This window comes from Scyliorhinus canicula, chromosome 1 (genome assembly GCF_902713615.1).
Source record: "Scyliorhinus canicula chromosome 1, sScyCan1.1, whole genome shotgun sequence".
NCBI lineage: Eukaryota > Metazoa > Chordata > Chondrichthyes > Carcharhiniformes > Scyliorhinidae > Scyliorhinus > Scyliorhinus canicula.
The window spans coordinates 112,892,800-112,918,745 of NC_052146.1; the positions used below are offsets into that span (position 1 = coordinate 112,892,800).

A 25,946-nucleotide genomic window follows, 5' to 3' on the forward strand; every position below is an offset into this window, starting at 1 on the left:
TCCCCCCCTCCCCGCAAAAAGCAGAAAAGATGCACTCACCCTTGATGTTCCCCCTCGGAGGGGCTGCCCTCCAAACACACTGCCATCAAAACAAAAGGAATATTTCAAGGGGAAAGGTTTCCGGAGAAGAAACATTTGCATAAACTCCTCCAAAGTCAATGTCCTCCTTCTCTTGCCAGTCCATTGTCCCTCAAACTCCATTGCCTCCTCTGGTGTGTCAAAATAATATTCACGCTTCTGGAAATTCACCCGGAGGTGGGCCGGGTACAGCACCCCAAACTTCACCCCCTTCTTAAAGAGGGCAGCCTTGACCCGATTGAACCCGGCCCTCCGCTTCGCCAGTTCGGCACCCAGATCATTGTACACCCGCAGCTCACTCCCAGGTGCACTTCCTCATCTGCTGTATCCAGAAAGTGGTGCAAACACACCACCATCGCCCACGGCAGCTCAACGCCTGCGGCCTCCTCATCAGCGCCCTATGTGCTCGGTTGATCTCCAGGGCTGATCAAAGGCTCCCTTCCCCCATCAACTGCTCCAACATTTTGGCCACATACGTGCCAGCCTCCGCACCTTCAATGCCGTCGGGCATACCCACAAACCTCATTTTGCCTTCTGCAGCGATTCTCCAGATCCTCCACCTTCTTCTTCAGCCTTTTCTGGCTCTCCCGTATCACCCCCACCTTGGCCAGCCACGAGGCTAACTGCTCCTCATGCTCCCACACCACCTCCTCCACATTCTGGATCAGCCAGCCCTGGAACTCCAGCCTCTGCTCCAATCTCATCAATCCCTGCTTTGATCGGCTCCACTGCTTTGGTCAGGTCTTCCAGGACCTCCATCCTCTGCTGGCTGAACTTTACGTTCAGAAACTTCACTAGCTGCTCAGTTGACCACTTGGCAGACAGAACAGCCACTTTTCTCTCTGCCATCGTATCTTGTGGCGCACCAGGAAGGCTCTCTTGTTCCAGCAGATCTTTTCTTCTCGACCCAGTTTGTGGATCCATTCACCAGCCATACTAGAGGAGTTACACCTTCTCCAGGTATTCCTACACCTCCTTCCATCCAAAACCTCCCCCTTCGGACGGGAAAATACCACCTTGAGTGGGAACCACCAAATGTGTGACCGCTCACTGCATGGCTGCCACCGGAAGTTGTATCCCAGCCACTGTTGAGGTCTGGTCTGGGATTGTAATACCAGAAAGTTATTGATATACCAATAATAATGTGAATGGCTAAAATCAATCAGTAACACTACTTCTCGGAGAGTCTGCCAAGCTCTTATCAGTAGGATATCAAGACAATCCCAGAGCAATGTCAGGCTCCAAATCGTTTGAACAGCATTAACCCAACTGTGCATACAGTAATTTATCAGTTTGCTGTACAGTATTTTGCTTTGTTGTCTTGTTTCAATTCGGTATTTAAAATTATAAATAAATCTGGTTTGTGGTCTGACTTGCACAAACCATTCCATCACAGTGATTATTTTGCACATTCGACATGCCTCCTGTGCACTTACAAGAAGATCTGCAATACATTTAATGCAGTGGGGAGTGAAAGAAACCGGTTTGAGTTGTTAAGGGACACAGTCTGTTTGCGGAAAATATTGACAAGTTGCTTACGGAAGAAGTCATGGAAAAATCGCAAGTCATATCAGAAATTTAAATTGCATAGTTCAACCCAACATTACATTTTTAACAGAGATGTGATTGGATTATTTAATTTGCCACCAGCAGAAACTTTCAGACACTATAGAATGGGAGCTAAAAAAGGAGGGACAGTAGCACTAATGGTTAAAGAATCGATTCCAGTTGCGAGAAGAAATTATTTACTAAAATCAGTCTTCACGGTGGAAGACACCAGTGGGATGCCAGAGCTCCAGGAGAATCAGGGGGCAGAGGTGAGTGGAGTGATCATCACTAAAAAGGTTCTGGGGAAACTGAAAGGTCTGAAGGTGGATAAATCACCTGGACCGGATGGATTACACCCCAGGGTTCTAAAAGAGAAAGCTGAGGAGATTGTGGAGGCATTGGCGGTGATCTTTCAGGATTCACTGGAGGCAGGAAGGGTCCCAGAGGACTGGAAAGTGGCTAATGTAACACAATTGTTTAAGAAGGGAGGGAGGCATAAGATGGGAAATTATAGGCCGGTTAGCCTGACTTCGGTCATTGGTAAGATTTTAGAGTCCATTATTAAAGATGAGATCGCGGATTACATGAAAGTGCAAGATAAAATAGGATTGAATCAGCACGGCTTCGTCAAGGGGAGGTCATGTCTGACAAGTCTGTTGGAGTTCTTTGAGGAATTAACAAGGACGTTAGACAAAAGAGAACAAAGTGGACATGATTTATTTAGATTTCCAGACGGCCTTTGACAAGGTGCCACATAGGAGACTGTTAAATAAGTTAAGAGGCCATGGTGTTAAGGGTAAGATCCTGGCATGGATAGAGGATTGGCTGACTGGCAGAAGGCAGAGAGTAGGAATAAAGGGGTCTTTTTCAGGATGGCAGTCGGTGACTAGTGGTGTGCCTCAGGGATCGGTGCTGGGACAACTTTTCACAATATCGATTAATGATCTGGAAAAAGGAACTGAAGGTACTGTTGCTAAGTTTGCAGATGATACAAAGATCTGTAGAGGTAGTATTGAGGAAGCAGGTGGGCTGCAGAAGGACTTGGACAGGCTAGGAGAGTCGGCAAAGATATGGCAGATGGAATACAATGTGGAAAAATGTGAGGTTATGTACTTTGGAAGAAGAAATGGAGTCATAGAGTATTTTCTAAAAGGGGAGATGCTTAGGAAATAAAAAGCACAATGGGACTTGGGAGTCCTTGTTCACGATTCTCTTAAGGTTAACGTGCAGGTTCAGCTGGCAGTTAGGAAGGCAAATGCAATGTTAGCATTCATGTCAAGAGGGCTAGAATACAAGATCAGGGATGTACCTCTGAGGCTATATAAGGCTCTGGTCAGACCCCATTTTGTGCATTGTGAGCATTATGAGCCCTGTATCCAAGGAAGGATGTGCTGGCCTTGGAAAGGGTCCAGAGGAGGTTCACAAGAATGAAACCTGGTACGAAGTGCTTGTCATATGAGGAACGATTGAGGACTCTGGGTCTGTACTAGTTGGAGTTTAGAAGGATGGGGGGGGTGGTTTCTGATTGAAACTTACAGGATACTGCGAGGCCTGGATAGAGTGGACGTCGAGAGGATGTTTCCACTTGTAGGAAAAACTAGAACCAGAGGACACAATTTCAGACTAAAGGGACGATCCTTTAAAACAGAGATGAGGAGGAATTTTGTCAGCCAAAGGGTGGTGAATCTGTGGAACTCTTTGTCGCAGAAGGCTGTGGCGGCCAAATCACTGAGTGTCTTGAAGACAGAGATAGATAGGTTCTTGATTAATAAGGGGATCAGGGCTTATGGGGAGAAGGCAGGAGAATGGGGATGAGAAAAATATCAGCCATGATTGAATGGCGGAGCAGACTCAATGGGCCAAGTGGCCTAATTTGCTCGTATGTCTTATGGTCTTCAAAGGACAGAGATAAAGCAAGAGTAAACAATTTTAAAGAAATGAGAAGGGACTTGGCGGAGGTGGACTAGCTAGCACTGCTAGAGAATAGATCATGGAAAAGCACTAAAAAGCGAGATAAGAGTGGTCCTGCCAAATCTTGACCCCTCTGGTTGTCTCAAGGAATACAGGGGATGATCAAACAGAAAAAGAAAGCGTACGGTAGGTGTAAAGATCTAAGCACTGCAGATAGCCGAGACAAGTATAAGTGCAGGGACAAAGTCAAAAAGGAAATAAGGAAATCAAAGAGAGAGCATGAAAAAAGATTAGCAAATAAAGTTAAAGAAAATCCAAAGATGTTTTACCAATACATTAATGGTAAAAGGTTAGTGAAGGAAAAAGTGGGACTTATCAGAATTGAAGAAGGAATCTTGTGTGTAGATGCAGAAGCAGTAGGAAGGGTTTAAATGAATATTTTGTCTCTGTGTTTACAAAAGAAATGAATGATGCAGATATAGTAGTCCAGGAGGAACACAGATATTGGTTGGGATAATCATAAAGAGAGAGGAAATACTCAAAGGGTTGGAACCCTTGAAAGTTGATATGTCACCAGGGCCAAAGCTACTGAAGGAGGTCAGGGAGGAGATAGCAGATGCTCGGAGGATGATTTTTAAAATCCTCATGAGGTACAGAGGAGGTACCGGATGACTAGAGAAATGCAAATGTAGTTCCATTGTTTAAAAGGGGATTGAAGGAAATACCAAATTATAGGCGGTGGTGGGCAAATTAGTAAAATCAATCCAGAGAGGTAGGATTAACTGCCACATAGAAAGGCATGGACTAGTCGGGGATAGTCAATATGGATTTGTTGTGAGGCAGGAAGGTCTTGCCGGAATCACAAATTTGATTGAATTCTTTGAGGAAGTGACAAGAAGGGTTGATGAAGGTAGCGCAGTGGATAATGTATGCATGGATTTTAGCAAGGCATTTCACAAAGTCCCACATGGCAGGTTGGTCAAAAAGATAAAATCCCATGGGATACAGGGCAATGTGGCAGACTGGATAAAAAGTTGGCTTAGTAACAGGGAACAAAGGGTAATGGTCGATGGCTGTCGTTGCAAATAGAAAGTTGTTTCAAGTGGTGTTCCACAGGGGGCCCTTACTATTTGTGTTATATAGTAACGATTTGGACATGAACATGGGGGCACATAGAACATAGAAAAATACAGCACAGAACAGGCCCTTCAGCCCACGATATTTGTGCCGAATTAGGACATTTGCAGACAATGCAAAAATTGGCTGAGTGGTGGATAGTGTAGAAGATAGCTAAAATCTCCAAAGTGATATAGATCGGTTGGTGGAGTGAGCGATAAAGTAGCAGATGGAATTTAACACAGAGAAGTGAGGTCATGTATTTAGGAAGGTCAAACAGATATAGGGAGTAGACCAGTGTTCTTCAAACTTTTTTTCCAGGGACCCATTTTTACCAACCGGCCAACCTTCAGGACCCAACCCGGCCGACCTTCGCGACCCACGCCGGCCGACCGTTGCGATCTACACCGGCCGACCTGCGCTACCCAACATTTTCTCTTGCCTTGTTTGCTGCTGACAAAAATGGAGGAAATGGTTTTGGGTCCCTTTGGCTCTCGTACACTCTCCTCCAATGGAACCTGTTGGATGAAGGTGAAGCCTTCCGGTGTCGGAAAGTATGGAGTCGCCATCTGTCCAAAATTCTGCATTTTATTCCGGTAAAATTTTATCAAATAAACTCCTGAGCTTGTAAAAAAGATAAAAATAAAATGAATAAAATAAATGAATAAAATGAATAAAACCTCCCTGAACTTGTAAAACAAAAAGCTGCAACCGTTTTTTTTTTTAAAAACCGGCCACACTGCGCCTGCGTGCCCGATCATCAGCACACATGAGCAGTTTTGTGCATGCACGCTGATGATCTCGCCGCATGCACAGCGCGGCCCTATTTTGTTTTACATGTTCGCAGCCATGTTGGAGGTCCCTTGTCGTCAGCGTTTTTAACAGCCAGCTGCTGTGGCTGTTGTGCGCAGATTTGTGCGATCGGGAGCCCTGCGATGGACGGCTCCGTGACCCTCCCGACACCCGCCCGCGAATCACCCGCGCGTCGCAACCCCGAGTTTGACAATGCCTGGAGTAGACAATAAATATGAATATACAAAGAGGGTACCTGAAGAGAGAGATCTAGTAGACAAGGTTGTAAAGAAAGCACATAGAATGCTCTCCTTCATTGGCAGAATATAAAAGTAAGGATATAATGTTGAAATTGTATAAAACATTGTGAGGCCACAACTGGAGTATTGTGTGCAGTTCTGGTCGCCACATTACAGGAAGGATGTAATTGCTCTGGAGAGAGTGCAGGAGAGATTTACAAGAATGTTGCCAGGGCTAGAAAAGTGTAGCTACGACGAGAGATTGGAGAGGTTGGGGTTATTTTCCTTGGAACAAAGAAGGCTGAGGGGTGACTTAATTGAGGTATACAAAATCATGAGGGGAAGAGACAGAGTGGACAGGATAAAATTGTTTCCCTTGGAGGAGAATTCTAGAATGGGGACTTAGATTCAAGATAAATGGCAGAAGGGGGGACACAAGGACAAACCTTTTTATGAAGAAGGTAGTGCAAGTCTGGAATTCGCTGCGTGATTTAGTGGTGCAGGCAGGGGATCCTAAACTCTTTTAGAAAGTTCCTGGATCTACATGTTAAATGTTGTAAGCTGCAGGGCTATGGACTGGGTGCAGGAAGGTGGGATTACAAAGGCACCTGGTTGTCCTTGAGCTGGCATCGACAAGATGGGCTGAATGGCCTCCTTCTGTGCTGTAACCTTTCTACAGTTCTTCTATGGATCAGGAGTTCAGCCCTTCATCCCAGGATATTCACTAAAATGCTTTGCTGTTTGACACCCTAAACATCTACACTTTAATGCTTTCAGATATTCAGACACACCCTTTAGGAAGGCAAGTAAAATTCATAAATCTGCTGGGTAAGGAGATTCCTCTATCCCCAACAATTTAAAGGAAAATCTATATCCCTTGTCGAACATAAATACCATCATCTGAGTTATCCCCTTCAGATGATGAATAATGTTTCTTGGATAGATGGGGCATGGAGAGGGATGTACAGTTTATGTGAATTTCCTTTCAATGAAACACAGTCCCATTTGTAGGACTTCGACAGGGTTACCAGATACCTGCAACAAACTGAGTAATAAACTTGATGTCTAACGAAATGTCCCGAGATCTGGCTTTCTTCTTTAATTACGGATTATATGACTGATACATTGGCAGCTAAAGGAAAACGATTCACCCGAATGTTGCATTAACTTGCACACTCACTGCCACAAGCCATTTTAGAATGCTTGAACATAGAACATAGAACAGTACAGCACAGAACAGGCCCTTCGGCCCTCGATGTTGTGCCGAGCAATGATCACCCTACTCAAACCCACGTATCCACCCTATACCCATAACCCAACAACTCCCCCCTTAACTTTACTATTAGGACACTACGGGCAATTTAGCATGGCCAATCCACCTAACCCGCACATCTTTGGACTGTGGGAGGAAACCGGAGCACCCGGAGGAAACCCATGCACACACAGGGAGGACGTGCAGACTCCGAACAGACAGTGACCCAGCCGGGAATCGAACCTGGGAACCTGGAGCTGTGAAGCATTTATGCTAACCACCATGCTAGCGTGCTGCCTGCGAAGGATACTTAAAATCCCTACAGTGCAGAAAGAGCCCATTCGGCCCATCGGGTCTGCGCCAATCCTCTAAGTACTCTACCTCGGCCCACTCCCCTGTCCTATCCCGTAACCGTGGGCAATTTAACATGGCTAATCAATCTAACTTGCACACCTTTGGATTGTGGGAGGAAACTGGAGCACCCAAAGGAAACCATGCAGACACGGTGAGAATGTGCAAACTCCACACAGACGATCACTCAAGGCCAATAGAGTGACACTCCTTTGGGTTGCACCGGTATAGAGGAGCAGGAGGACATACAGCACAGGAACAGGCCCTTCAGCCCTACAAGCCTGTACTGGTCATGATACCAACTTGGTTAGAACCCTCAGCACTTCCTTGTGCCGTATCCCTCTATACCCATCCGATCCTTATGACAGTGTTGGTCCAAAAGAATAGACAAAAGAGCTGAACTCCAGAGGTCAGGTGAGAGTGACTGACCTTGACATCAAGGCAGCATATAACCAGATGTGGCATCAAGGAGTGACAGCTTGATTTGCATAGGTTGAGCACAAACAGCAATGAGCTCATCCAAGTGCCTTGGGTGCACTGGAAGTAAATTTGAATTTAATTCTGCTGTAGAAACATTTTGTATTGTTAAAGGTTCTATGTGCACTTGGGCTTAGTTACCGGAACAAGATTTTTAAGCAGCTTACAAGTACAGGAAATACCATACACAAAGAATAGTCCCTTACGATTGCAGTTTGATAAGCTAAGTGTTTGAAATACCATAATTTTGGTCACTTTGAACGGGGTCTACAGGAGCACCCTGAAGAAAATAAAGAAAAACAGAGAATACTGGAAAACCTCAGCAGGTCTGGCAGCATCTATAGGCAGAGAAAACAGAGTTAACGTTTCCAGTCCATTTGCCTCGTCATCAGAACTAAGAGAGGGAAAACGGGTTGGATATTTTACTGTAACTGGGAGAGACTGCAACAAAAATGTGGCAAAGTTAAGAACAAGACACAGATGGCCTGGTGTGGAGGTGGGGTTTGCAATGGGGTTTTTAAAAAGTGTTTCTCTCCCTGCAGATGCTGCCAGACCTGCTGAGAGTTTCCAGCATTTTTTCTTTTGTTTCAGATTCCAGCATCTGCAGTAATTTGCTTTTATAAGGTGCTGCTCGTCCAGTTTGCATTGAGCTCCACTGGAGCATTGCAGCAGGCCAAGGACAGACATGTGGGCATGACAGCAAGGTGCTGAGTTAAGATGGCAAGCAACAAGAAGGTTGGGTCATGCTTGTGGGCTCAATGAAACGATTCCACAAAGTGCTCACCCAGCAAAGTCTACCTTTTACCCTGGAGAATGTGACTGGCTTCTTGCACAAAATTTAAGACAACTCTCTAATAATAAGAATCTTTATTGTCACAAGTAGACTTACATTAACACTGCAATTAAGTTACTGTGAAAGTCCCCTAGTCGCCACATTCCGATGCCTGTACAAAGAGGGAGAATTCAGAATGTCCAATTCACCTGACAGCAAGTCTTTCAGGACTTGTGGAAGGAAACTGGAGCACCCGGAGGAAACCCACGCAGCCACTGGGAGAATGTGCAGACTCCACACAGACAGTGACCCAAGGGGGGGATCAACCCTGGACCCTGGCGCTGTGAAGCAACAGTGTTAACCACTGTGCTACCATGCATTATACTCTTCCTCAATAGTCAAACAACAATTTGTCCCCAGCATTGTATTGGATTGACCTACCTGTATTTCTATTGAGTACATTCCAATTTCGAAACGTTGTGGTATCAATAGCTTTTATTATGACAACATTATGTCAATAGGCCATATCCCATTTCCTGTCGACAAGTCTTCCGACACTCAGCCTATCAATGCCAATGGCTGTTCAGGATCCACTACCTGCCCAGTATAGCATACTTCCCAATGCATCCTCAATCATTCCTTGGCTTCTCCTCCACATCCCCTTCTGGTATTGCTATCAGACGCGGGGGTGCCAGGAAACATTACTGTGGGACCCACAACCAGACTCCATCAACCCAGCTTCCAACTTGATGTTTCCTGGAAAACATCTAAGGGATGTTTTACTCCATGAAGAGCAATAAATAAATAGCCAAATTGCTGCTGGAATGTCCATGAAGGTCAGATCGTGGTTAATGTGTCAGTGCTGTGACCTGATTTATCTTTCCAACTCCTGATATCAATGGAACACAACAGTAAGAAGGATCCGATCTGGGGCAGGGACCAGTTCATGTACCCTTGGTCGGAGTGCACGCCGCCCAAATCGAACTGCTGCCCTTTGCCCAAAACCGCGAGGAGGAAATCTTAGCCCTGGTTAGGTTGACAAATCATCGGAGCAAGAATTGGGCCGCCTGTTGCTCCATTGCCTATAAACATTTACAAATGTAACTATAAACAATGGCAACATTTTAGCCTTCAAAGTTGACTCAATAAAAGGCGCGGGGAGGGAGGGAAACTGATTTTATTATCAGTGTCTGCAGGAACGCCAACCCAGAAACGCGAAGGTCAATAAGACAAGACACAACTCGCTCAGTTCCTTAAAGGAGAAACACCTGGTGGAACGGCATTTCCTCCTCCCTTTTGGGATCTCTCACCTTGTAACCATACCGAGACCCTGCGTGGACTCCAGCTGTTGATCGGTTCCATCGATCCGGATCCGACACGGCGCCAAAAGCAAACGCTGGCGGAGAGGTTGCAACTCGTTCAAAACTGCCCGAGATTTCTCACCAAACTTCAACCACTTCCGCCCAGCCCGTCACTCACAGGTAGGCGGTGGCGAGCCCCCATTGGTCCTGACACCTGCCAATCATTGAGCAATCAAGGTGTAGCCTGGGGATCCTGAGAACAGAGAGGGACATTCAGCCAGGCATCTGGGGGGGGAGATATGATGTGGAGATGCCGGCGTTGGACTGGGGTGAGCACAGTAAGAAGTCTTACAACACCAGGTTAAAGTCCAACCTGAGGAAGGAGCAGTGCTCCGAAAGCTCGTGTTTGAAACAAACCTGTTGGACTTTAACCTGGTGTTGTAAGACTTCTTACTGGGGGGAGATAGACAGGGAACAGCGGAGACAATGGCTAAATGTTGGTTTTCAACGACTGGGCAGTAATCTCGGGGAGCGGAGCCAGTGGCGTGCAGAGGGGGGGGCCGACGGTGCATTGGCCCCGGGCATCCATTGGATAGGGGCATCCAATCAGAGAAGGAAATTATTATTTTTTTTTAAATTTAGATTACCCAATTATTTTTTTCAATTAAGGGGCAATTTAGCGTGGCCAATCCACCTACTCTGCACATTTTTTGGGTTGTGGGGGCGAAACCCATGCAGACACGGGGAGAATGTGCAAACTCCACACGGACATTGACCCAGAGCCGGGATCGAACCTGGGACCTCAGTTCCGTGAGGCGGTTGTGCTAACCACTAGGCCACCGTGCTGCCCCAGAGAAGGAAATAAGATAGTAATTTTAAAATTTCAGCGGTGATAAATCAATTTTTGGAGGCTCACCACACTGCAGAGGCAGTTGTTAGCCCTTTATTCCTTTAACATGGTGTACCCTTTCTGTCTAGAGAAAATGGTGCTTCTCCCCATCCCCCCACACGCATGCACATGAGGTACGTGGTGCACCCATCAAAAGCAACAAGCAGACGTGGCTGTTCGTTCCTGCGTTTCCTCGAGTCATAACTCGTCTTTTCTTCAGCTTTTTGTGCATCTAGATTAGTTCTTTTACCTACTCAGGTCAGTGAAAAGCTCTAGAACAGGTGCAACTACGTTTTTTATAGGTTTTTTGGTGATATTTAATGAAATATTTACGTGGGATGTAGTAAGAGTGAAGCCTGGATGATCAGAGCACTGCGATGGCATTTAATCTCGGAATAGGAGACATTTATTCCTTAACATGCTAATATTCGAATACAGATACCACTAATTTGCAAGTCTATGATATAAATTGCACAAAATTATCAGTGAAGAATCAGTGTGAAATAATTTGATCCGAAGGAACAAAGAAATGAAATATGGTTTATCCGTCTGCAACTGACCGATTGTTTACCATTTTCTTCCCATTTTCTCATGCGTCTTACGGTTTTTGAGATAGAAAATGAAATGTTACGAGTATTTCGTGTACAACCGAGTGGAGCACAGAACAGGAAAAAAAAGAGGGCCAGAGTCGAAGAAGAGTCCCATCAAAGAGGGGCATTAGATCCATGGATAAAAAGAAGTAAAGAAGAAGTAGGAGAACCTGGAGAAGTAAAAGATGATGTGGGTGCAGAGAAGGATTTTTCTGATACGGATTCAGCTCGGTCAGAACATAATACTCTCTCTCCTCAGTCTCGTTGTCAGGATGATGATCCATGTGAAGAAAATAAAGAAGATTTTAGCATATTTTTGCAAAGAAGCGATTTTGGCTGTTTGAAGAAACCGATTCCAGATCATTTGAAGATGACAATATTACAACATGGCCCTGAAAGATATCAGAATAAAAGTGGTCCATTTGCTGAGAAGGATGGGAGATCATTTTCCAAACAGTGGTTTGATAAAGTTTCCACAAACGGAGAAATTGTGGAGAGAAAATGGTTGTTATACTCTCCATATCGGAAAGCATGCTACTGTTTTGTCTGCTTTTTGTTTTCAAAGGAGCATTTGTCGTCTGTGTCAAACTTTGGAAAGGAAGACGGTTTCTCCACTTGGAGAAAATTAAATCCAACAATACTTGACCATGAGAAAAGCCCTTCTCACAGAGCTCACATGAGGGAATACCTGAACCTCGTAGTTCGACTCCATCATTCAACTACGATAGATGCTGAACTTCAACAGCAAATGTCTGCTGAAAAGAAAAGATGGAAAGCTATAACTGAACGGATTGTCGAGGTTATATCCTTTCTGGCAAAACAGAATCTGGCCTATCGTGGACATCGAGGAGAAGGAATATCTGGGTTATCAGAGCCAGGGGAGGCAGTCAGTGAAAATACAGGAAACTTTCTAGCAACAATCAGACTTTTGGCCAAATATGATGACATCTTAGAAAAACACTTGCAGAGAGGGAAAGAGAAACCAAAAAGTGTCACCTACTTGTCCAACAGAATTCAAAACGAAATAATCAATCTTCTTGGTGAAACTGTCAAGAAAAATATAATTTCCGAAATTAAGGACGCAAAATATTTTAGCATAATGCTGGATTCAACTCCAGATATTGCCCATGAAGATCAGGTTTCTGAAATTCTGCGTTACGTTCATATTGATGAAAACAGAAAAGTAGAAATAAAGGAGACATTTCTGGGAATTTTTCAAGTCAACAAGAAAGATGCAGTCAGCCTGGTAAATAAAATTCAGGAAAAATTGGAAGAAGACAAAATTTCCATGAATGACTGTCGTGGTCAAGCATATGATAACGCAGCAGTTATGGCTGGAGTGAGAGGAGGTGTTCAACAAAAAATTCTTGAAGTTAACCCAAAAGCTGTGTTTGTGAACTGCGAGAACCACAGCCTCAATTTGGCCTGTGTCCATGCAAGTGAGGTGCAACCTGCTGTTGTTACATTTTTTGGCATTCTAGAAAAACTCTTTACTTTTTTTTCTTCATCTACTTCTCGTTGGGAAGTGTTAAAATCATTTGGCACTCGGACTGTGAAAAGACAGTGTGACACAAGATGGAGTTCCAGCCATGGTGCTGTGCAAGTAATCCACGAAGAGTGTGACAACGTTATTGCAAGCCTTCAACACCTGCTGGAAGGAGAATTTTCAGGGAAACTAAATCTGATGCAGGATCGCTACTGAACTCTATTCAACAGTTCCCATTTATAGCTTTATTAAATTTTTGGTACTCAGTTTTATCATCAGTGGAGAAAGTCTCAAAACGTTTGCAGGATCCGAAAATGGGGTTCCATGAAGCTTCTTGTGATCTGAGAGGACTTATTCATATCCTGAATTTGAAGAATGATGAAATTATCCACAATGCAATAGATTTAGCCAATGAATATTGTGAAAATTGGGGAATACCAATTGCACGAACAAGGAGAAGAAGAATAATGCCTGGGGAGTCAGCAAGAGATAGTGGACTGACGGCACAAGAAGAAATGAATAGAGTAATGGTAGAGATTGTGAACAGATTAAAAACTGAAATTGAAGACCGCAGTGCCCGTCTTCAAAGACTCAGTGACCGATTTTCTTTTCTTCTGAACTTGAATTCAGTAGTGATTGAAGATGAACAAGAAAGAGAGAAATTTAAAAAGGAATGTTCAGACTTTGCAAATTATTATGACAATGATGTGGTTGCAATTCAGTTATATGACAAAATTATTGATTTTGTGATGCTCCTTCGAGCTGGAGGGAATAGAGTTCCCCCTGATCCTAAAGATGCTCTGGAGTCTTTACTGCAGTATGGGAGGGATGTCTTTCCGACGCTGTGGGCACGATTCTCCCAGACAGGGAGAAATCGTAAGGCTGGCGTCAAATCCGGGCGGGTTTGACGCCAGCCTCCCCCTCCCCGACCGGGAACCGATTCTGGTCTCCGGTCGGGGCTAGTATGCCGCGGCCGTGAACTCTGGCATCGCGGGCTTAACGAAATTCGTTAAGCCCGCTTGCCAGAGTTTGCGCCAGCTGACGCATCACATGATGTCAGCCGCGCATGCGCGGATTGGAAGACTCAAACCCGCGCATGCGCGGATGACGTCATCGGCATTTGCGCGAAACCCGCGCATGCGCGGGCCGGGATGCCCCTCAGCCGCCCCGCAAAGTGATCAGCGGGGCGGCGGAAGGACGCGGGCCCATGGCACCCTTGGCACGGCCGTGGTACTGCCGTGCCAATCGGTGCCATGGTTTTCAAAATCGGGACTTTACGGCCGTTTTTACGAACGGCCAGACCAGGTGTGTTTGCCGTTCGTAAAAACAGCCGTAAAGGGCTTGGAACTCGGCCCATCGGCCAGCTGAGAATCGCTGCTGGCCGTAAAAAAACGGCGGCAGCAATTCGTGTCGGGAGTCGGGCATGGAGGGGGGGGGAGAATAGCGGGAGGGCGTCAGACTAGCGTGGCCGTAAAAATTTACGAACCCCGCTATTCTCCGCACCGTCGTGAGTGCGGAGAATTGCGCCCTGTGTGTTTCATACAGATTACTGCTTACAATCGCATTTTCAGTCGCAAGCTGTGAAAGGTCATTTTCAAAACTGAAATTAATAAAAACATATCTGAGGTCTTCTATGTCACAGGAGCGACTGACCAACCTGGCTTTAATAAGCATTGAAAAAGAATTTCTCACAGCTGATGTAAAAAGTGAAGTAGTTCAGGTGTTTTGTGACAGGAGGTATCATTTGGGGAAAAGAACTTAATAAATTTGATTGATTTATATTAAAATCGAATAAAGCGTTTATTTCATGTTTCATCTGTGTTTATATATTCAAAATGTTTTCCTTTCTCATAATATTTCTCAGTATATTAGGCCTTATACTTGAGTCTTGGGGCATACAATCAAGATTTGCCCCGGGCATCACCAGACCTCTGCACGCCACTGAGCGGAGCGCACGTTCATTGCAGAACCTGCCCGATTTTCATTCCATTAAAATGAAGGGGTTAAAATCCTATCTAGGGTTCTATATTAAAAGGGGCGAATCCATTCAGTCAGACCACCCTTCCCTTTCTCTCGCATCCCGCCCAACCAGGTAAAGGTTAATATCTACTCAGAATGATTATTCTGCATTACTTACCTGAAAATTAAGTTTAAAGAACCTGAAAGCAAATTTAACTTCAAAGTGAACACTGAGCTGCACCAACAGTAATGCAGACAAGAGGCTGGCTTCATTTAGCGAAGCAATGGAAAGATGGTGATCATGGCTCGGCACAACATTGAGGGCCGAAGGGCCTGTTCTGTGCTGTACTGTTCTATGTTCTATGGTTGGGTTGGCATCGAGCAGAGATCGGTGTCAGGTCAGAAGATTGGACAGAATATGTTTTTTAAAAAGCAAACGATGACCAAAAGACTGATAAGAAATGAAAAGTCAGAAGAGTTAATAAAGTGAGTGTGGGGAATCAATAGTGGAAAACAAGGAGATGGCAAACGAATCAAATAATATTTTGCATCAGTCTTCACCACAGAGGATACAAGTAACATCCCACAAATATCTGTAAATCAAGAAATGGAAGAGAGGGAGGAACTCAGGAAAATTGTCATCACCAGCAAGTGGTACTGAACCAATTGTTGGTGCTGCTAGCTGATGAGTCCCAGGTCCTGATGGACTTCACCCTGGGGTCTTAAAAGAGGTGTCTAGCGAGATAGTTGATGCATTTGTTTTAATTTTCCAAAATTCCCTAGATTCAGGGAAGGTTCCATCAGATTGGAAAATAACAAATGTAACTCATTTATTCAAAAAGGGAGGGAGGGAGACCAAATGTAGGAAGCTAGAGGCCAGTTAGCTTAACATATGTTATAGGGAAAATGTTAGAAGCTATTATTTAAGATGTTCTAGCAGGGCACTTAGAAACAAATCAGGGTAATCAGGCAGAGTCAACGTGGTTTTAGGAAAGAAAAATCACCAAGGCTCCTTAGAGAGGACCTTCCAAACCGACAAGCACTACCATCCAGAAGGCAAAATGCAGCAGATACATGTGAACACCACCACTTGGAAGTTCCCCTCCAAGCCACTCACATCCTAACTTGGAAATATATTGCTGTTCATTCACTGCCGCAAGGTCAAAATCCTGGAATTCCCTCCCTAACAGCACTGTGGATGTATCAATGTCTTATGGACTGCAGTGGTTCAAGAAAGTAACTCACCACCACCTTTGCAAGGGCCATTTGGAATGACCAATAAATGCTGGCCTAGCCAGCAAAGCCAACATCCATTGAATGAATTTTTTAAAATCATGTTTAACCAATTTTTAAGTTCCTTGAAGAAATAACATATGATGTAGATAAAGGGGAACCAGTGGGAGTACGTAGTTAGATTTCCAGAAGGCATTTGACAGGGTGACATACCATAGGTTATTGCAAATAGTAAAAGCTCATGGTGTAAGGGGTAACATATTGGTATGGGTTACAAACTGACTAGCTACAGAAAACAGAGGGTAAGCACAAATAGGTCTTTCTCTGGTTGGCAAGATGTAATGATATAAATGACTCGAAATGAAGGGACCAAAGGTATGGTTACTACATTTGCTGGTGTCATAAAGGTAGGTAAGATAGGAAGATGTGAAGAGCACTGAGGGAGACTATAAAGGGACATAGGCAGATTAAGTGAGTGTGCAAAGAACTGGCAAATGGAGTACAATGTGGGAAAGTGGGAAATTGTCCATGTTGACAGGAAAATAAAAAAGAAGCATATTATCGAAATTATGAAAGATGCAGAGCTGTGAGATATAGAGGGATCGGGGGGTATTAGTGTATCAATTGAAAAAGGTTAGTACATAGGTACAGCGAGTAATTAGGAAAGTTATTAGGAAAGTAATTAAGATGTTATCAATAATTGCAATGGGAGCTAAATACAAATGTAGGGAGGCTGTGATTTAGTTATACAGCGTATAGGTGAGACCACACCTGGAGTACTGTGTACAGTATTGGTCTCCTTATTTGAGAAAGGAAGTAAGTGAGTTGGAAGCTGTTCAGAAGGTTTCCTACACCAATACCTGGGTGGGGTGGGTTATGTTATGAGGAAAAGTTGGTTAGGTTAGTCTTGTATCCTATGGAGTTTAGAAAAGTAAGAGGCTACTTGATTGAAAAATCCTGAGGAGTCTTGACAAGGTGGATGTGGAGAGAATGCTTCCTCTTGGGCGAGGATCGAGAACGGGCCCACTGTTTAAAAATAAGGGGCCGCCCACTTTGGACATTTAGAAGAGGTGACATTTCTTTCTCAGGGCTGTGAGTCTTTGGAACTTTCTTCCTCTAAAGGGGGTGGAAACAGAGACTCTGAATATTTTTAAGGCAAAGGTAGAGAGATTCTTCAGAAGCAAGGGGCTGAAAAGTTATTGGGCGTAGGAGGGGATGGAGATGAAGTTACGATCCGACCAGCCATGATCTTATTGAATGGCAGAGACAGCTCCAAGGGCTGAATGGCCTACCCCTGTTCCAAATCCATGTGTTCATATGCTTGTGTGGTATTCCGAAAGGGGGAAATCCAACATGTCCATGGGCAATCTTCAAGGTGGGAGGGAGGGATTGTCTCCAACAGTAAATAAATTGAAGTATTTGACCATTGCTTTACAAGTGCTTCACAAACGAGGGAGAAATGTCAGAATTGTTGTAGCATCTAGTTGGCAGCAAGGTATTAGTGAAGTGTTTTTTTTAGTTCATTCATGGAATGTGGGTGTCACTGGCTGGGCCCATCCTTAATTGCTCTTCAACTGAGCTACGAGGTCAATGACGAAGCAGATGTGTTTGGAATGTTTGTAAATGATTTGTAGGAAGGAATTGTGTCAACAATGACCTAATCAGGGATGAACAACTGATGTTGATCTCGCCAGATGCCCACGAATGAGTGTATTTTACAAAAGGCAGACGATACAGAATTGGCAACAGTGGTGAATGATGAACATCAATGTATACAAATTTGAAAAGATCTGGACAAACTCGACTAGCCGTGGGAAAATATCAGATAGAAAGGTCCAGTGATGAGATTTGTTAGGTACAAGGTTGCAGCAGGTTATCTGCTAAATGGGAATGTACTGGAAATATCCCAACAGGAGAGGAATCTTGGAAGGTTTTAGTGGAGTGATCACCCACACCATCAGCACAATGTTCCCAGGCTGTTACAGAAAACTGAATGTCGGGATTTATAGCATGGGATACAAGGTAAAAATTTAGACAAGCCATTTTAAAACCCACACAAGATCCCAGGCGCACTGACAGAAGCTGTCATTAATTTCCCACTCATCACTCGTCCTGCATCATGCACCATGACTAACTCACCATAACAGCCTGATCATGAATATCTGACAGATAAGTTATTGCAATTACAGAGGGTTCACCACACTCACTGCTCAATCAAGAGTCCAAAATAACTCTGGACGCTTTGGGAACAGGGATATGAGCAGGGTGAGTTTTCAGTGAGCTGCTTAGAGCCTGAATCATGCTGCAGCAATCCTGATATTGATACTGATCCAGGTAAACCAGCAGCTTTAAATAGATCCTGGCTGCTGGGCATTCCAAACACTTCTCTCAACTCCCAGCAGGTGCGACCTGACCTCATCTGAACGAGGGGAATAAATAACATGGGGATATAACAGACAGGGGCAGAGGGAGGGTAAATAAAGAGGACAAGGAAAAGAAAACAAATAAAATCAAAGAACAGAAAGATGGGGCAAATGGCAATGAGAAGAGAATAAGTGGCAACTAACTGCAGATTGCTTCTCATGCCCTGCTCTGATTAGATATCGATACCCTGCTCTGATTAGATATCGATACCCTGCTCTGATTAGATATTGATACCCTGCTCTGATTAGATATTGATACCCTGCTCTGTTTGGATATCAATACCCTGCTCTGATTAGATATCAATACCCTGCTCTGATTAGATATCGATACCCTGCTCTGATTAGATATCGATATCTGCTCTGATTAGATATCAATACCCTGCTTTGATTAGATATCGATACCCTTCTCTGATTAGATATCGATGCATGCTCTGATTAGATGTCAATACCCTGCTCTGATTAGATATCAATGCCCTGTTCTGATTAGATATTGATGCCCTGCTCTGATTAGATATTGATACCCTGCTCTGATTAGATATCGATGCTCTGATTAGATATCAATGCACTGATTAGATATTGATGCTCTGATTAGATATCAATACCCTGCTCTGATTAGATATTGATGCTCTGATTAGGTATTGATGCCCTGCTCTGATTAGATATTGATGCTCTGATTAGATATTAATACCCTGCTTTGATTAGATATCAATGCCCTGTTCTGATTAGACATCGAAACCCTGCTATGATTAGATATCGAAACCCTGGTCTGATTAGATATCGATATCCTGCCCTGATTAGATATCGATGCTCTGATTAGATATCTATGGTCTGATTAGATATCAATACCCTGCTCTGATTAGATATCAATACCCTGCTCTGATTAGATAGCGATGCTCTGATTAGATATCGATGCTCTGATTAGATATCGATACCCTGCTCTGATTAGATATCGATATCTTGCTCCGATTAGATATCGATGCTCTGATTAGATATTGATACCCTGCTCTGATTTGATATTGATACCCTGCAGTGATTATATATCGATACCCTGCTCTGATTAGATATCAATACCCTGCTCTGATTAGATAGCGATGCTCTGATTAGATATCAATGCTCTGATTAGATATCAATACCCTGCTCTGATTAGATATCGATACCCTGCTCTGATTAGATATCAATACCCTGCTCTGATTAGATATCGATATCCTGCTCTGATTAGATATCGATGCTCTGATTAGATATCAATACCCTGCTCTGATTAGATATCGATATCCTGCTCTAATTAGATATCGATACCCTGCTCTGATTAGATATCAATACCCTGCCCTGATTAGATATCGATGCTCTGATTAGATATCGATACTCTGATTAGATATCAATACCGTGCTCTGATTAGATATCGATACCCTGCTCTGATTAGATATCGATAGCCTGCACTGATTAGATATCGATACCCTGCTCTGATTAGATATCGATATCCTGCTCTGATTAGATAGCGATGCTCTCATTAGATATTGATACTCTGCTCTGATTAGAAAGCAATACCCTGCTCTGATTAGATATCGATGCTCTGATTAGATATCAATACCCTGATCTGATTAGATATCGATACCCTGCTCTGATTAGATATCGATACCCTGCTCTGATTAGATATCGATATCCTGCTCTGATTAGATAGCGATGCTCTGATTAGATATTGATACTCTGCTCTGATTAGATACCAATACCCTGCTCTGATTAGATATCGATGCTCTGATTAGATATCAATGCCCTGCTCTGCTTACATATTGATACCCTGTTCTGATTAGATATCGATGCTCTGATTAGATATCAATACCCTGCTCTGATTAGATATCGATACCCTGCTCTGATTAGATATCAATACCCTGCTCTGATTAGATATCAATACCCTGCTCTGATTAGATATCGATGCTCTGATTAGATATCAATGCCCTGTTCTGATTAGATATCGATACCCTGCTCTGATTAGAAATCGATACCGTGCTCTGATTAGATATCGATACCCTGCTCTGATTAGATATCGATACCCTGCTCCGATTAGATATCGATGCTCTGATTAGATATCAATGCCCTGTTCTGATTAGATATCGATACCCTGCTCTGATTAGAAATCAATACCGTGCTCTGATTAGATATCGATACCCTGCTCTGATTAGATATCGATACCCTTCTCTGATTAGATATCGATGCTCTGATTAGATATCGATGCTCTGCTCTGATTAGATATCAATGCCCTGTTCTGATTAGATATTGATGCCCTGCTCTGATTAGATATCAATACCCTGCTCTGATTAGATATCGATGCTCTGATTAGATATCAATACCCTGCTCTGATTAGATATCAATACCCTGCTCTGATTAGATATCAATGCCCTGCTCTGATTAGATATCGATGCTCTGATTAGATATCGATGGTCTGCTCTGATTAGATATCAATGCCCTGTTCTGATTAGATATTGATGCCCTGCTCTGATTAGATATCAATACCCTGCTCTGATTAGATATCGATGCTCTGATTAGATATCAATACCCTGCTCTGATTAGATATCAATACCCTGCTCTGATTAGATATCAATGCCCTGCTCTGATTAGATAGCGATGCTCTGATTAGATATCGATGCTCTGATTAGATATCAATGCCCTGTTCTGATTAGATATCGATACCCTGCTCTGATTAGAAATCGATACCCTGCTCTGATTAGATATCGATACCCTGCTCTGATGAGATATCGATGCCCTGCTCTGATTAGATATCGATGCTCTGATTAGATATTGATACCCTGCTCTGATTAGATATCGATACCGTGCTCTGATTAGATATCAATGCCCTGCTCTGCTTACATATTGATACCCTGTTCTGATTAGATATCGATGCTCTGATTAGATATCAATACCCTGCTCTGATTAGATATCAATACCCTGCTCTGATTAGATAGCGATGCTCTGATTAGATATCGATGCTCTGATTAGATATCAATGCCCTGTTCTGATTAGATATCGATACCCTGCTCTGATTAGATATCAATGCTCTGATTAGATATCGATACCCTGCTATGATTAGATATCGATAACCTGCTCTGATTAGATATCGATATCCTGCTCTGATTAGATATCGATGCTCTGATTAGATATCGATGCTCTGATAGATATCAATACCCTGCTCTGATTAGATATCGATACCCTGCTCTGATTAGATATCGATACCCTGCTCTGATTAGATATCGATGTCCTGCTCTGATTAGATAGCGATGCTCTGATTAGATATTGATACTCTGCTCTGATTAGATACCAATACCCTGCTCTGATTAGATATCGATACCCTGCTCTGATTAGATATCAATACCCTGCTCTGATTAGATATCGATGCTCTGATTAGATATCGATACCCTGCTCTGATTAGATATCAATACCCTACTCTGATTAGATATCAGTGCCCTGTTCTGATTAGATATCGATACCCTGCTCTGATTAGAAAACAATACCGTGCTCTGATTAGATATCAATACCCTGCTCTGATTAGATATCGATACCCTGCTCTGATTAGATATCGATACCCTGTTCTGATTAGATATCGATACCATGCTCTGATTAGATATCGATACCCTGCTCTGATTAGATATCGATATCGTACTCTGATTAGATATCAATACCATGCTCTGATTAGATATTGATACCATGCTGTGATTAGATATCGATGCTCTGATTAGATATCGATGCCCTGCTCTGATTAGATATCGATGCCCTGCTCTGATTAGATATTGATAACCTGCTCTGATTAGATATCGATGCCCTGCTCTGATTAGATATCGATGCCCTGCTCTGATTAGATATCGATGCTCTGATTAGATATCGATGCCCTGCTCTGATTAGATATCGATGTTCTGATTAGATATTGATACCCTGTTTTGATTAGATATCGATGCTCTGATTAGATATTGATACCATGCTCTGATTAGATATCGATGCTCTGATTAGATATCGATGCCCTGCTCTGATTAGATATTGATAACCTGCTCTGATTAGATATCGATGCCCTGCTCTGATTAGATATCGATACCCTGCTCTGATTAGATATCAATGCCCTGCTCTGATTAGATATCGATGTTCTGATTAGATATTGATACCCTGTTCTGATTAGATATCGATGCTCTGATTAGATATCGATGCCCTGCTCTGATTAGATATCGATACCCTGCTCTGATTAGATATCGATACCCTGCTCTGATTAAATATCGATACCCTGCCCTGATTAGATATCGATATTCTGCTCTGATTAGATATCGATACCCTGCTCTGATTAGATATCGATACCCTGCTCTGATTAGATATTGATGCCCTGCTCTGATTAGATATCAATGCTCTGATTAGATATCGATACCCTGCTCTGATTAGATAGCGATACCCTGCTCTGATTAGATATCGATGCTCTGATTAGATATCGATACCCTGCTCTGATTATGATGTGGAGATGCCGGCGTTGGACTGGGGTGAGCATAGTAAGAAGTCTTACAACACCAGGTTAAAGTCCAACAGGTTTGTTTCAAACACGAGCTTTCGGAGCACTGCTCCTTCCTCAGATGAATGAAGAGATATGTTCCTGAAACATATATATAGATAAAGTCAAAGATGCCAGACAATGCTTGGAATGCAAGCATGGAGTTCAGTTTGCTGATAAGGATACCTTATTTGATCAGATGGCAGAATTCTGGGGAAACATTTGATTCCGATGGTTCCGATGACCCAAGTAGGTCAGTCTGCAATAAAGCAGAATATGGAAGATACACTACTAACAGGATGGCAAAATCGCAAGGCGACAAACAGGTTCAAAGCCTATAGAAGGACATCAGGACCCAGAAAATATGAAGACAGAAACCCAGTTAGAACCTACAATAGGAAGATAAACCCCAGAAATGCCTGGGGTATGATAAATCGATGTTTCCGATGTGACTCTCAATACCATTATGCTTTCAACTGTCCAACACGTTATAATAGTGTTTGAAGCGTCACGTGACATGGAAGAGTCAGAAGAGGAAAAAGATAGTGACCAGAAAGAAGGTATTGTCCTATTAACAAGCAGTTTTAAGCCGGTAATGAGGGTGTTGGTTGTAGAATCCTTCAATTGTGCTGTATTGGACAGTGGCTGCACATCTACTATGTGTGGAATTGACTAATTAAAATGTTCCCTGGACTCCTTGAATGCTGAAAATCGTAACAAGGTTGAGGAATTTGAAAGTTCCACAAATGTCAGGTTTGGGGATGATAATACTCAAAAGTCACAGAAAAGAGTGTTGATCCCTTGCAATATTGCCAGAGTGAATCATTTCATTAGCACGGTTGTTGTATCAAGTGAGATACCTTTGCTTCTGAGCAGACCGTCGATGAAGAAAGCACACATGAAACTGGATATGGAACAGGATAAGGTAACAGTTTTTGGAAAGACGGTGGACTTACAATTAACACAATCGGGACACTATTGTATTCCATTACTGACAAATAATATTTCAAGTACAGCTCGGGACACTATTGTATTTCATTACTAACAAATAATATTTCAAGTACAGTTGTTAAAGATGTGTTAATGGCAGTTGAAAATGGACTTTAGCTGAGAAAAAGCTTGTTGTATTAAAACTGCATTGGCAATTTGCGCATCAGTCTCCTCGGAGGCTGACATTTTTTTTAAAGGATGCAGGGGTAAGGGATGAAGACTATACTAAACTGATAGAACAGGTTAGTGATCACTGTGAAGTTTGTAGAAAGTACAGAAGGACACCAGCACAACCGATTAGTAACCCTACCTTTGGCCAGAGATTTTAATGACATTGTGGCCATGGACCTTAAGATCTGGGCCAACCGGCAAAATTGCTTACAGACAATGGGGGAGAATTTGCTAATGATGAGTTCTGGGATATGTGTGAAAACGTGAATACCATAGTTATGAATACAGCCGCGGAAAGCCCATTTAGTAATGGTGTGTGTGAAAGAAACCATGCGGTAATAGATGCCATGCTCCGGAAAATTTTGGCAGATAGACCAAACTGCAAGCTAAATTCAGCTTTAGCATGGGCAGTACATGCAAAGAATTCATTGAATGAAATGAAATGAAATGAAATAAAATGAAAATCGTTTATTGTCACGAGTAGGCTTCAATGAAGTTACTGTGAAAAGCCCCTAGTCGCCACATTCCGGCACCTGTCCGGGGAGGCTGTTACGGGACCATTGCAGATGGTTGGGGGCTATAGTCCCTATCAATTAGTGTTTGGTAGAAATCCTAAAATTCCGTCCATTTTAGATGACCAGCCTCCAGCTTGGGAAGGGACTACAATTAGCTCTGCTTTGCTGAGCATTTAAATGCATTACATAGCAATTGAAAAGCTTTTTTGGAAGCAGAAGTCTCTGAAATATTTTGCAGAACTTTAAGGCATAATGTACGGCCATCAAATACCATTTTTCAGCAAGGAGACATAGTATGCTATAAGAGAGACAATATTAATGAATGTAAAGGCCCAGGGAAGATCATAGGCATAGATGGAAAAACAATTATTTTGCAACATGGCAATCAAACTGTTAGGGTACATTCATCAAGGATAATGGGTACAGATTACAAATGTTCAAATTTAGACAGAGCAGACAGACATGACGAGGAGCTAGAGTCATCTGGTACGCACGTGTCACAGAAATATCAGGACCAGTTAACTGATATACACAGGCTTTCTGTAGAGGAACACAACACTTCTGATGAATTAGAAGGACAACTGCCAAAACTTGGTACAAAAGTGACATACATGCCTGAAGGGTCTAGTCAATGGAAGGATACAACTGTTATTAGTAGAGCAGGGAAGGCCACTGTAAAGTATAAACATTGGTTGAATGCACAGCATTCAGGGGAAGGAATCAAGACAATGGATTGGGAACATGAAGTTCAGATAGTACATCGGATAGTGAACAGATCCGCAGGAAAAGGTCGAGAGCTATTGAAAGGACATCCCACAGCAGAAGGGAAAGATCAAGCAGTAGCATTACCGAACGAGATACCAGGTGGAAGAGGAGACATAGTTTATCAAGATCTCGGAACATGAAGAAGACTACAAATACTTAGCGGAGTATTCACCCACATGCACGTGAGATTTTAGTGGCTTCCAATAAATTAGATGAGAAAGTTATCAAAGATACCAAACAGCAAGAACTGCATAGTTAGAGTGAATTTGGGGTATACACGGAGGTACCGAATTGGAGACAAAGAGCTCTATCCCACAGATGGATTTGCACAGAAAAGGTTCTTCCAGGTGGAACTTATAAGGCAAAGGCCAAGCTTGTGGCAAGGGGATTTGAAGAAAATTTAGAAGATCAGAATTTAAGGGTAGATTCACTTACTCCAGGAAAGGTTATCTTAAAGATCTTCTTGGCTCTATAAGCCACAAAGGCATGAGAATGCAAATCTATAGATATAAAAGCCACCTTTTTGCAGGGGCATCAGCTCCAGAGAGACATTTTTCTCTGTTCTCCTAAAG

The 25,946-nt window shown here is 43.0% G+C and overlaps 1 protein-coding gene across 1 annotated transcript in view; it reads right to left on the reverse strand.

Moving 5' to 3' along the window:
• The window catches only part of cnksr1 (connector enhancer of kinase suppressor of Ras 1), a 143,874-nt gene extending 133,873 nt beyond the window's left edge, over window positions 1-10,001 (reverse strand). Inside the window, exon 1 of the mRNA XM_038798021.1 lies at window positions 9,847-10,001. Within this exon, the coding sequence (XP_038653949.1) occupies window positions 9,847-9,898 (52 nt within the window). The 5' untranslated portion in view covers window positions 9,899-10,001. The remainder of the gene's footprint in view (window positions 1-9,846) is intronic.
• Window positions 10,002-25,946: the final 15,945 nt, after the last annotated feature.